Below are 13,451 nucleotides of genomic sequence, written 5' to 3' on the forward strand. Positions count from 1 at the left end.
TCTGCCTATTTTCCAGTCTGTGAATGTCCTACTGCAGGAGTCTGGTATTCTCCTTAATGTCTGCCGTACTTTCAAGCTTTTGTTCTTGGTTAATTTTGGAAATTTGCACTGTATTTATTTATTTATATATATCATAAAAAAACAGTGGTCCTGAGACTTACCCCAAAAGAACACCATTGTATGCCATCCTCCAACCACACAGGCTATCCAGTCTTGAGCCCGTGTTCTGCTCTGCTTCCAGCTGGGTGCTCAGAAGGTCAGCGGCCAGAGCTTCAGTGAGATTGAGCGGCAGGCACAGGTAGCGGACAAAGTAATGGAGCAGCAGGTGGCCGAAGCCAGGAAGCAGGCCGAGGAGTCAATGTGAGTATTCCCCAGGACCAGAGCACAAATAGCTTCCTTAACATTGTAGGGCAGTCCCTAAGTTGGGGTGGGAGAGCACGGTATCAGAAGGAGCGTGATAAAACACAAGAATGAACCAGCAGTGATCTTTCAGTCTCCTGCATTCCCATCCCAGTCCACACCCAGCCAGCCCAATTCCCAACACCTTTCCAAAGATAACAAGCTATAAATACTCAGCAGGTCTGGCAACAACTGTGGGAAGAAATAGAGAACTGGAACTTCCGCGAAGTGACAGTCACCATTGGACTGCTCTCACTACTGTTTTGTGCCCCATCACAGCTTCACATATCTGGCCAGGCCTTCTGAGCCTGGTTTCCTCAGAAAAGTGGAATGTATAATCCATCAGAGAGTGCCATTGCAGTGGCATAAAGTCCGGGGAAGACAGTACGTGCCCCTCTGTGTGGTACTACCTATCAGAAGTTTATATGTCTGATGGCAATATTAGCGAATGCATGAGTGCATGGGTAAGCTGTTCGGTGGAGTTGGGCGGCAGGTCGTGAGGGATGGTCAGGTTAAGGGTAGTCAGGTGGTGAAGTCTGTGCAGATTGAATAGGTGGTTGGGGGTTAATGTGGTGAGAAGGGCGAGTCAGGAAATGGTCCAGGGGTTGAATTGGGAGTGGGGAAATCTGTGTGAAATGATTGGAGGGACAATTCTGTAATTACCCAGGAGTTGGACTTGAGTTTCTCTGTCTAACATTCCTTGGGCAAGTACATTAGAACTGTCCGAAGTCTCCCGACTCCAGCTTTTATTTGGAGATGTTCTTAGAAGGTTCCAGGGAGCAGAGGCTATGGGAAGTTTAAACTTTCTGGTTAATTCCCTCAGAGGTCAACACATCACGACCCATGGAGTCCAACAATCCAGAGACCAGAAGATCTGGGCCAGGATTAATATTTATTTCAAGTTGTGACTTTTCATCAGGACACTCGCAACTGGTTCTTTGTGATATTAGCCTCATTTTCAGTTGGATTAACTGTTTTAACCAGAGTGGTCAATGACCTTTATTGAGGACACAGGAGATAGATACTGGGGTCAGCTTGTGAAATACTTCATGGAGCCTTAAATACATGCCCTCCAGTTTACTGACCGTTCTGCCATTGGAAACAGTTTCTCCTTTTTAACTCTATTAAGTTCTTCATCATATTGGATACCTCAATTTATATCTCCATTTCTCTGCTCTAAGGAAAGTCATCCCAACTTCTCAGTGTCTCCTAGAATCAAAATGTGGCCCATTGTCTGGGCGCCTGCTGTCTTTAGAAATAATTCACCTAATCCCATTCTTCCACCATCTCTCCTTGGCATTGTACATTTTTGTTTTGGGATGATTATCAAATCCCCTTTTGAAAGCTTCAATTGATCCAACCCCCATCGCGTTCTCAGGCAGTGGATTCCAGATCCTCACCATTTCACTGTGTTAAAAAATATTTCCTCTTGTTGCCTTTACATTTTTTGCCAATGACCTTAAATCAGGATCCTCTGGCCCTCAATCCTTCCACCAATGGGAACAGTTTCTCCCAATCGACTCTGTGAAGACCATTCTAAATTCCCTCTGAACCTTCTCCAACCTTTCCACATAATTGAAGTTCCTCAGCCCCATTTGAGTAAATCTCTTGAGCAACTTGACATCCACCTTGAAGTATGATCCCAGAATTGGACATGATGCTTGGAGACTTCTCCAGTTGTGATCTGTAAATACTTGTCCGTGTTACATTATAGCTGCACTGCTATGTAGTCATGCAGTACTTTTAATGTTTGACTCACTGTGGGAAGATGCTGCTTGACTGATTGTCACTCCCCTACCTTGTATACTTCTCTCTCATATCTCTCTCTCACTTCTTACCCAGTGTCACCTCTATGCGCCAGGCTTACCAAGAGCTTCAGATCAATCGTAAAGTGGAGGAGAAGAGGCTACAAAATCTGGAGGGTCAGAAACGACAGCAGGCGGAGCGACTTGGAATGGGCCTGGGTGGCAGGGGGTACGTTATTAGGCCTGGACGTCCTTTACTATGGTTTTGAGGCAGCAGATAGAATGAAATCAGGGAGTGGGTTGGAAGAATGGGGAGTGACTGGGATGGGGGTAATTAGCCTTTCCGGGGAGGGCAAGGAGAACAGTCCTTTATAACTGATAATCAGTGGTTTTGCAGTGCAATTTTTAGCTCATGCAAGTACTATTAAATTGTGGAATCAGAACAAACATTAAGCATGATCATGTGAGTTTTGCAAGCATGGGGCAGGTTGATGGCCATCAGTACTCGGTCTGTTGTAACCAGCTGAAGGGATGTGCTATTTGACATGGTCCTCCAGCCATTGGCATGCAGGGCCCACATATCTTGCATCAAGTGATTTGACTCACTCCAGAGATTGATCTGTCTTTCCTTTTCTACCCAGCCCAGTAGCTCATTCAATCCTGGCAGAGATGCAAACTATCGAACAGGAGAACCCAGTGTTAGCCAAATCGTCCCACTCAAAACTCAACATGTTGGAGGAAGCTGCTTTTGCCTCTGGACCACCAATGTATGTCCTATTTATTCATGGTTTCGTCTATTGCAGAAAGTGTTAATATATGTCATAAATACAATATCCCGTCATCTATATTGTTCCCATGTATACTGACTACACGACACCCTGATATTTATATTGGTGACAATTCAATTCAATCTGAATTTTTGGAAGTGTGCCACCCTTGAGGTTGGTTTTGTGACTGGAGCTGGATGAAATTGGTTGTCCTATCTTCTTGGAGCCAGTAACAGTTTTTGCTCTTTGGTTTGACTTGATTTATTATTGTCACATGTATTAACATACAGTGAAAAGTATTGTTTCTTGCATGCTATACAGACAAAACATACTGTTCATAGAGAAGGAAACGAGAGAGTACAAAATGTAGTGTTACAGTCATAGCTAAGGCGTAGAGAAAGATCAACTTAATGCAAGATAAGTCCATTCAAAAGTCTGACAGTAGCAGGGAAGAAGCTGTTTTTGAGTTGGTTAGTACATGACCTCAGACTTATGTATCTTTTTCCCAAAGGAAGAAGGTGGAAGAGAGAATGTCTGAGGTGCATGGGATCCTTAATTATGCTGGCTGTTTTGCTGAGGCATCAGGAAGTGTAGATAGAGTCAGTGGATGGGAGGCTGGTTTGCGTGATGGATTGGGCTACATTCATGACCTTTTGTAGTTTCTTGCGGTCTTGGGCAGAGCAGGAGCCATACCAATCTGTGATACAATTAGAAAGAATGCTTTCTTATTGTGCATCTGTAAAAGTTGGTGAGAGTCGTAGCTGACATGCCAAATTTCCTTAGTCTTCTGAAAAAGTAGAGGTGTTGGTGGGCTTTCTTAACTATAGTGTTGGCATGGAGGGACCAGGATAGGTTGTTGGTCATCTGGAACCTAAAAACCTGAAGCTCTCGACCCTTTCTACTTCATCCTCATTGATGTAGACAGGAGCATGTTCTCCTTTTATGCTTCCTGAAGTTGATGACAATCTCCTTCGTTTTGTTGACATTGAAGGAGAGATTATTGTTGCCACACCAGTTTTCCAGATTCTCTAACTTATTCCTGTACTCTATCTTGTCGTTGTTTGAGATCCGACCCACTACGGTGTTGTTGTCAGCAAACTTTAAAATTGGAGGGGAATTTGGCTGCATAGTCATAGATGTACAAGGAATATAGTAGCTGAGAACACAGCCTTGTGGGGCACAGGTGTTGAGGATTATTGTGGAGGAGGTGTTGTTTATTCTTACTGATTGTGTTCTGTGAGTTAGGAAGTTCAGGATCCAGTCACAGAGCAGGTGCCGAGGCCCTGGCCACGGAGTTTGGAGATGAGTTTCATGGGAATAATAGTGTTGAAGGCTGAGCTGTAGTCAATAAATCGGAGTCTAACATAGGTGTCCTTGTTATCTAGGTGTTCCAGGGTTGGGTACGGGACCAAGGAAAAGGTGTCTGCTGTGGACCGGTTGCGGCATAGGCAAACTATAGTGTAGCCAGGTAGTCCAGGAGGTTGGAATTGATTTGTGCTATAACTAACTTTTTGAAGCACTTCATAATGATATATGTCAGAGCCACCAGCCGATAGTCATTAAGGCACGCTGCTTGGTTTTTCTTAGGTACCGGGATGATGGTTGTCTACTTGAAGCAGATAAGGACTTCAGATTGTTGTAAAGAGAGGTTGAAGATGTCTGTGAATACTTTTGCCAGCTGATCTGCGCAGGATCTGAGTGCACATTCGGGTACCCCATCCAGGCCAGTTGCTTTCCGTGGGTTAACCTTCAAGAAAGCTGCTCTGACATTTGCAATAGTGACCCCAGATACAAGTTCATCCAGGGCTTCCAGAGTGGAGGATATGCTGTCGCTGCCCTCATGCTCAAAACGGGCGTAGAATGCATTGAGCTCAGCAGGGAGAGGTGCGTTGGAGCCGATGATCTTATGTCTTCAACTTGTAGCCTGTTATGTCTTGCAGACCTTGCCGTAATCAGCGGGAGTTGGTGCGGCTAGCCTGGGACTCTAGCTTGGTCTGGTACTGTCTTTTGGCATCTTTGATAGATCTGCTTAGATCATATCTGGCTTTCTTGTATAGGTCAGTGTCGCCTGATTTGAATGCCTTCAGACCTGGACTTCAGCAAGCAGTGAATATCTCTGTTCATCCATGGTTTCCGGCTGGGGAACACACAGATTTGCTTCTTTGGCACACAGTCTTCTACACACTTACTAATGAAGTCAGTTACTGTAGGGGTGTATTTGTTCAGGCTGATCGCAGAGTTTTTAAATACTGACCAGTCCACTGACTCCAAGCAGCCCCGTAGGAGATTATCCAATTCCTCAGACTAACATTGCACGACTCTCTTTGATGGATTCTCCTGCATCAGTTTTTCCTTGTAAGCTGGGAGCAGGAGTACAGCCTTGTGGCCTGATTAGCCAAAGTGTGGGCGGGCGATAGAGCAGAAAGCATGTTTGATATTTGTGTAGCAGTGGTCTAGGATGTTGAACCTCTGATGGAGCAGGGGACATGGTGGTGGTAACTTGGTAGTACACTCTTGAGTTTGACCTTATTGAAGCTCCCGGTCACGACAAACAAGGCCTTGGGATGTTTTGTCTCAAGGCTGTTCATAGTGGTGTATATTTCGTCTAACGCTATCTTCATATTTGCATGGGGTAGGATGTAAACTGCCATCAGGATAATGGAGGTGATCTCCCATGGAAGGTAGTAGGGGTGGCATTTTAGTGTCAGGCATTCTAGGTGTAGCAGAAAGTTGCCAGTGTTGTAATGTCTAGGCACCACGAGGTGTTGATTAGGAAGCAGACCTCACTTCCCCTAGTCTTGCCTTAGGCCGCTGAATGGTCCATTTGGTGGATTGAGAAACCCTCTGGTTGTTGGGCACTGTCCAGTAAAGCAGGAGTGAGCCACATCTCTGTGAAACAGAGTACACACAGTAAGAAGTCTCACAACACCAGGTTAAAGTCCAACAAGTTTACTTGGTAGCAAACGCCACTAGCTTTCACAGCGCTGCTCCTTTGTCAGGTGAATGGGAGGTCTGTTCACAAACAGGGCAAATAAAGACACAAACTCAATTTACAGAATCATGATTGGAATGGGAGTCTTTACAGCTAATCAAATCTTGTAGGTATAGAAAATGTGAGTGGAGATTGCATTAAGCATGGGTATGTCATGTGTATTGTGTCCAGCTAGGACAGTTAGTGAGATTTTGCAAGTCCAGGCAAGTCATGGGGTTTAAGATAGAGTGACATGAACCCAGGATCCCGGTTGAGGCCATCCTCCATAGAACCATAGAAAATTACAACTCAGAAACAGGCCTTTTGGCCCTTCTTGTCTGTGCCGAATCATTTTTTGCGTAGTCCCACTGACCTGCACTTGGACCATATTCCTCCACACCCCTCTCAAACATGAACCCGTCCAAGTTTTTCGTAAATGTTAAAAGTGACCCCGCATTTACCACTGTATCCGGCAGCTCATTCCACACTCCCACCACTCTCTGCGTGAAGAAGCGCCCCCTAATATTCCCTTTAAACTTTTCTCCTTTCATCCTTAACCCACGGCCTCTGGTTTTTTCCCTCCCCTATAGCTTCAGTGGAAAACTCTATCTACACCCATCAAAATCTTATATACCTCTATCAAATCTTCCCTCATTCTTCTACACTCCAGGGAATAAAGTCCTAACCTATTCAACCTCTCTCTGTAACTCAGCTTCTCAAGTCCCGGCAACATCCTTGTGAACCTTCTCTGCACTCTTTCAACCTTATTTACATCCTTCTTGTAACTAGGTGACCAAAACTTTTCACAATACTCTAAATTCGGCCTCACCAATGCCTTATATAACCTTACCATAACACTCCAACTTGTAGACTCAGTACTCCAATTTATAAAGGTCAGTGTACCAAAAGCACTCTTTACGACCCTATCCACCTGTGATGTCACTTTTAGGGAATTCTGTACCTGTATTCCCAGATCCCTGTGTTCAACTGCACTCTTCAGAGTCCTACCGTTTACCCAGATGTTCTACTTTGGTTTGTCCTTCCAGAGTGCAATACCTCACACTTGTTTGCATTAAATTCCATTTGCCATTTTTCAGTCCATTTTTTTAGTTGGTCCAAGTCCGTCTGCAAGCTTTGAAAACCTTCCTCACTGTTCACTACACCTCCAGTCTTTGTATCATCAGCAAATTTGCTGATCCAGTTTACCACATTATCATCCAGATCATTGATATAGATGACAAATAACAATGGACCCAACACCGATCCCTGTGGCACACCACTAGTCAGAGGCCTCCACTCAGAGAAGCAATCCCCCACAACCACTCTCTGGCTTCTTCCATTGAGCCAGTGTCTAATCCAATTTACATCCTCCTCATGTATCCCTAGCGACTGAACCTTCCTAACTAACCCCCTATGAGGGACCTTGTCAAAGACCTTGCTGAAATCCAGGTAGACAACATCCACCGCCTTCCCTTCATCCACTTTCCTGGTTACCTCCTTGAAAAACTCTAATAGATTGGTCAAAACATGACTTACCATGGACAAAACCATGTTGACTCTCCCTAATAAGAACATAGAACATTACAGCGCTTTTCGTCCCTCGATGTTGCGCCGACCAGTGGAACAAATCTAATGATCTTCTAACCTAAACTATTCCAATGTTATCCATATGCCTATCCAATGACCATTTGAATGCCCTTTAAAGTTGGCGATTCCACAACTGTTGTAGGCAGGGCATTCCACGCCCTCTGTGTAAAGAACCTACCTCTGACATCCATCCTATAATTATCACCCCTCAATTTAAAGCTATGTCCCCTCATGTTAGCCATCACCATCCGAGGAAAAAGGCTCTCACTGTCCACCCTATCTAATCCTCTGATCATCTTGTATGCCTCAATCAGGTCACCTCTTAACCTCTCTAACGAAAACAACCTCAAGTCCCTCAGCCTTTCCTCATAAGACGTTCCCACCATACCAGGCAACATCCTGGTAAACCTCCTCTGCACCCTTTCCAATGCTTCCACGTCTTTGTTATAATGCGGCAATCAGAACTGTACGCAATACTCCAAGTATGGCCGCACCAGAGTCTTGTACAGTTGCAACATGACCTCACGGCTCCGAAATTCAATCCCTCTACCAATAAAAGCTAACACACCATACATCTTCTTAACAACCTTATCAACCTGGGTGCCTCCTTTCAGGGATCAATGCACATGTACACCGAGATCGCTCTGCTCGTCGACACTACCAAGAGTCCTTCCATTAGCCCAATATTCTGTAATCCTGTTACTCTTTCCAAAGTGAACCACCTCACACTTTTCCACGTTAAACTTCATTTGCCACCTCTCCGCTCAGCTCTGCAACTTATCTATGTCCCTCTGCAAACTGTAACATCCATCCTCACTGTCTACAACTCCTCCGACTTTAGTGTCGTCCGCAAATTTACTAACCCATCCTTCTATACCCTCATCTAGGTCATTTATAAAAATGACGAACAGCAGTGGCCCCAAAACAGATCCCTGAGGTACACCACTTGTAACTGAACTCCAGGTTGAATATTTCCCAACAGTCACCACCCTCTGTCTTCTATCAGCTAGAAGTCTGACAACACCAGGTTTAAGTCCAACCAATTTATTTGATAGTAAACGCACAAGCTTTCGAGGTTCCCCTCTTCATCAGGTGAATGGAGAGTTCTGGCCTCAGACAGTACATATAACAGCACAGACAGTTTACAGATTACTGATTAGAATGTGAATCTTTACACCTAACCTGCTATTCAATATCTCAATATTCAATATTATATACCTCAGCACCTCACTGTACCACAAACCCACAGACAACCTCACAATGCTCCACTTCTCCAGCTTCCACCCTAAACACGTTAAAGAAGCCATCCCTTATGGAGAAGCCCTCCATATACACAGAATTTGCTCAGAAGAGGAGGATCGTGACAGACACCTTTGGACGCTGAAAGATGCCCTCATAAGAACAGGATATGGTGCTCGACTCATCGATCGACAGTTCTGATGCGCCACAGCGAAAAACTGCACCGACCTCCTCAGAAGATAAACACGGGACACAGTGGACGGAGTAACCTTCGTCGCCCAGTACTTCCCTGGAGTGGAGAAGCTACGACATCTTCTCCGGAGTCTTCAATATATCATTGAGGAAGACGAACATCTCGCCGGGGCCATCCCCACACCCCCACTTCTTGCTTTCAGACAACCTCACAACCTCAAACAGACCATTGTTCACAGCAAACTACCCAGCCTTCAGGAGAACAGTGACCACAATACCACACAACCCTGCCACAGCAACCTCTGCAAGACATGCTGGATCATCGACATGGATGACATCATCACACTTGAGAATACCATCCACCAGGTACACGGTACATACTGTTGCAACTCAGCCAACGTTGTCTACCTAATACACTGCAGGAAAGGATGTCCCGAAGCATGGTACATTGGGGATACCATGTAGACGCTACGACAACAGATGAATGAACATTGCTCGACAATCACCAGGCACGACTGTTCCCTTCCTGTTGGCGAATACTTCAGTGGTCACGGGCATTCGGCCTCCGACCTTCGAGTAAACATTCTCCAAGGTGGCTTTCACGACACAAGACAGTGCAGAGTCGCTGAGCAGAAACTGATAGCCAAGTTCCACACATGTGAGAACGGTCTCAACAGGGATCTTGGGTTCATGTCGTACTATCTGTAACCCCCATGACTTGCCTGGGTTTGCAAAACCTCACTTACTGTACTGACTGGAGACAATACACATCTCTTTAACATGTGCTCAGTGCTCCTTCCACTCACATTGTTAGCCACTTTAAGACCTGAATAGCAGTTTAGGTGTAAAGATTCACGTTCTAATCAGTAATCTGTAAACTGTCTGTGCTGTTATATGTACTGTCTGAGGCCAGAACTCTCCATTCACCTGTCGAAGAGGGGAACCTCGAAAGCTTGTGAATTTACTATCAAATAAATCGGTTGGACTTAAACCTGGTGTTATCAGACTTCTTACTGTGTTTACCCCAGTCCAACGCTGGCATCTCCACATCATGACTTCTATCAGCTAGCCAATTCCTGATCCAAACTGCTAAATCACCCTCAGGCCCACGCATCCGTATTTTCTGCAGTAGCTTACCATGGGGAAGCTTATCAAATGCTTTGCTAAAATCCAAATACACCACGTCAACTGCTTTACCCTTATCCACTTCTTTGGTCACCTTCTCAAAGAACTCAGTAAGATTTGTGAGGCACAACCTACCCTTCACAAAACCATGTTGACTATCCCTAATCAAATTATTTCTCTATGGATGATTATAAATCCTATCTCTTATAATCCTTTCCAAAACTTTGCCCACAACAGAAGTAAGGCTGACCGGTCTATAATTCCCAGGAGGGTCTCTATTCCCCTTCTTGAACAAGGGGACAACATTTGCTATCCTCCAGTCTTCCAGCACTATACCTGTAGCCAATGACGACATAAAGATCAAAGTCAAAGGTTCTGCAATCTCCTCCCTAGCCTCCTAGAGAATCCTAGGATAAATCCCATCCGGCCCAGGAGACTTATCTATTTTCATACTCTGAAGAATTGCTAACGCCTCCTTATGTATCTCAATTCCGTCTTGTCTAAAAGCCTGTATTTCAGTATTCTCCTCGACTACATTGACTTTTTCCTGCGTGAATACTGATGAAAAATATTCATTTAGTGCCTCTCCTATCTCTTCAGGCTCCACGCACAACTTCCCACTACTGTCCTTGACTGGCCCTAATCTTGCCCAAATCAATCTTTTATTCTTGACATACCTATAGAAAGCTTTAGGGTTCTCCTTGATCCTACCTGTCAAAGTATTCTCATGTCCTCTTCTAGCTCTTCTTAACTCTCTCTTTAGCTCCTTCCTGGCTAATTTTATAACTGTCCAGTGCCCTAACTGAGCCTTCACGTCTCATCTTTACATAGGCCTCCTTCTTCCTCTTCAGAGATTCAACTTCCTTAGTACACCACAGTTCCTCTGCTCGACCACTTCCTCCCTGCCTGACAGGTGCATGTTTATCAAGGACTCACAGTAGCTGCCCCTTGAACAAGCTCCACATTTCAGTTGTTCCCAGCCCCTGCAGTTTCCTACTCCAACCTATGTATCCTAAATCTCACCTAATCGCCTCATAATTACCTTTCCCCCAGCTATAACTTCTGCCGTTCGGTATATACCTATCCCTTTCCATCACTAAGATAAATGTAACAGAATAATGGTCACCAACACCAAAGTGCTCACCTACCTCCAAGTCTAACACCTGGTCTGGTTCATTACCCAGTACCAAATCCAATGTAGCCTCACCTCTTGTTGGCCTATCTACATACTGTGTCAGGAAACCTTCCTGCACACATTGGAAAAAAACTGGCCCCTCTAACGTACTTGAACTATAACTTTTCCAATCAATATTTGTAAAGTTAAAGTCCCCTATAACAACTACCCTGTTACTTTTGCTCCTATCCAGGATCATTGCAATCCTTTTCTCTACATCTCTGGAACTTTTTGGAGGCCTATAAAAAAAACTGCCAGCAGGGTGACCTCTCCTTTCCTGCTTCTAATCTCAGCCCATACTACCTCAATAGACGAGTCCTCATCAAATGTCCTTTCTGCCACCGTAATACTGTCCTTGACTAACAATGCCACACCTCCCCCTCTTCTACCACCTTCTCTGCTCTGACTGAAACATCTGAACCCCAGAACCTGCAACAACCATTCCTGTCCCTGCTCTATCCATGTCTCCGAAATGGCCACAACATCGAAGTCCCAGGTACTAATCCAGGCTGCAAGTTCAGATCCTATCCCTTATCACACCTTCCAATAACTTGCGCACCACCAATGTCAGACTTACTGGCCTATAATTTCCCAGGTTTCTTTTGGAACCTTTTTTAAACAACGGAACAACATGAGCCACCCTCCAATCATCCGGCACCTCCCCTGTGAATACTGACATTTTAAATATGCCTGCCAGGGCCCTGGCAAGTTCAACACTAGCCTCCCTCAAGGACAGGGTATTCCCATGGACCTTGAGTCGACCACTCTGGTCTTCAAGTTTATCCCTCACTATCCTTTTGCTCTTTACATACCTATAGAAGCTCTTTGGATTTTCCTTCATGCAGTCTGCCAAAGCAACCTCATGTCTTCTTTTAGCCCTCCTGATTTCCCTCTTAAGTAGCTTCTTGCACTTATTATACCCCTTGAGCATCTGATCTGTTCCTTGCTGCCTGTACATTTCATACAACTCTCTCTTCCTCAGTGTTACAATCTCCCTTGAGAACCAAGGTTCGTTATTCCTATTTACTTTGCCTTTAATCCTGACAGGAACATACAAGTTTTGCACTCTCAAAATTTTTCCTTTGAAGGCTTACCATTTACATCCTTACCAGAGAACAGCCTGTGCCAATCCACACTTCCCAGATCCTTTCTCATTTCATCAAATTTGGCCTTTTTCCAGTTCAGAACTTCAACCCAAGGACCAGATCTATCCTTACCCATGATCACGTTGAAAATCATGTGCAAAACTTGGCTATCAGTCTCTTCTCAGCAACTCTGCACTGTCGTGTGTCGTGAAGGCCGCCTTGGAGAAGGCTTGCCCGAAGATCAGAGGCCGAATGCCCGTGACTGCTGAAGTATTCCCCAACATGAAGAGAACAGTCTTGTCTGGTGATTGTCGAGTTCATTCATCAGTTGTCGTAGCATCTGCATGGTCTCCCCAATGCACCATGCCTCGGGGCATCCTTTCCTGCAGCATATCAGGTAGCCAATATTGGCTGAGTTGCAAGAGTATGTACCGTGTACCTGGTGGATGGTATTCTCACGTGAAATTATGACATCCGTGTTGATCAGGCACACCTTGCAGAGGTTGATGTGCCAGGGTTGTGTGGTCACTGTTCTCCTGAAAGCTGGGGAGTTTGCTGCAGACAATGGTCTGTTTGAGGTTGTGAGGTTGTTTGAAGGCAGGAAGTGAGTGTGTGGGGATGGCCTTGGCGAGATGTTCATCTTCATCAGTGACATGTTGAAGGCTCCGGAGGAGCTTCTCTGCTCCGGGGAAGTACTGGGCGACGAAGGGTACTCTGTCCACTGTGTCTTCTGAGCAGTTCGATGCGGTTTTTTGCTATGGCACGTCGGAACTGTCGATCGATGAGTGGAGCGCCATATCCTGTCCTTATAAGGGTATCTTTCAGCGTCTGGAGGTGGCTGTTGTGACCTTCCTCATCTGCGCAGATCCTGTATATATGGGGGGCTTGTCCATAGGGGATGGCTTCTTTAATGTGTTTAGGATGGAAAGCTGGAGAAGTGGAGCATCGAGAGGTTATCTGTGGGCTTGCGGCACAGTGAAGTGCTGAGGTGACCGTCCTTAATGGAGATGCATGTGCCCAAGAATGCAGCCGAATCCGGAGAGTAGTCCATGATGAGTCTGATGGTCGGATGGAACTTGTTGATGTCATCGTATAGTTGTTTCAGTGATTGTTCACCATGAGTCCAAAGAAAGAAAATGTCATTGATGTATCTGGTGTATAACATCG

At 45.2% G+C, this 13,451-nt stretch overlaps 1 protein-coding gene across 1 annotated transcript in view; it reads left to right on the plus strand.

Annotated features, from left to right (window-relative positions):
• Window positions 1–13,451, plus strand: part of LOC145343975 (ADP-ribosylation factor GTPase-activating protein 2-like) — a 58,153-nt gene that overhangs the window by 12,048 nt on the left and 32,654 nt on the right. The window contains exons 9-11 of the mRNA XM_080190566.1: window positions 242–360; window positions 2,242–2,373; window positions 2,786–2,911. Coding sequence (XP_080046692.1) covers window positions 242–360; window positions 2,242–2,373; window positions 2,786–2,911 — 377 coding nt within the window. The remainder of the gene's footprint in view (window positions 1–241; window positions 361–2,241; window positions 2,374–2,785; window positions 2,912–13,451) is intronic.

Source organism: Carcharhinus amblyrhynchos, chromosome 6 (assembly GCF_965287045.1).
Source record: "Carcharhinus amblyrhynchos chromosome 6, sCarAmb.v2.hapA, whole genome shotgun sequence".
NCBI lineage: Eukaryota > Metazoa > Chordata > Chondrichthyes > Carcharhiniformes > Carcharhinidae > Carcharhinus > Carcharhinus amblyrhynchos.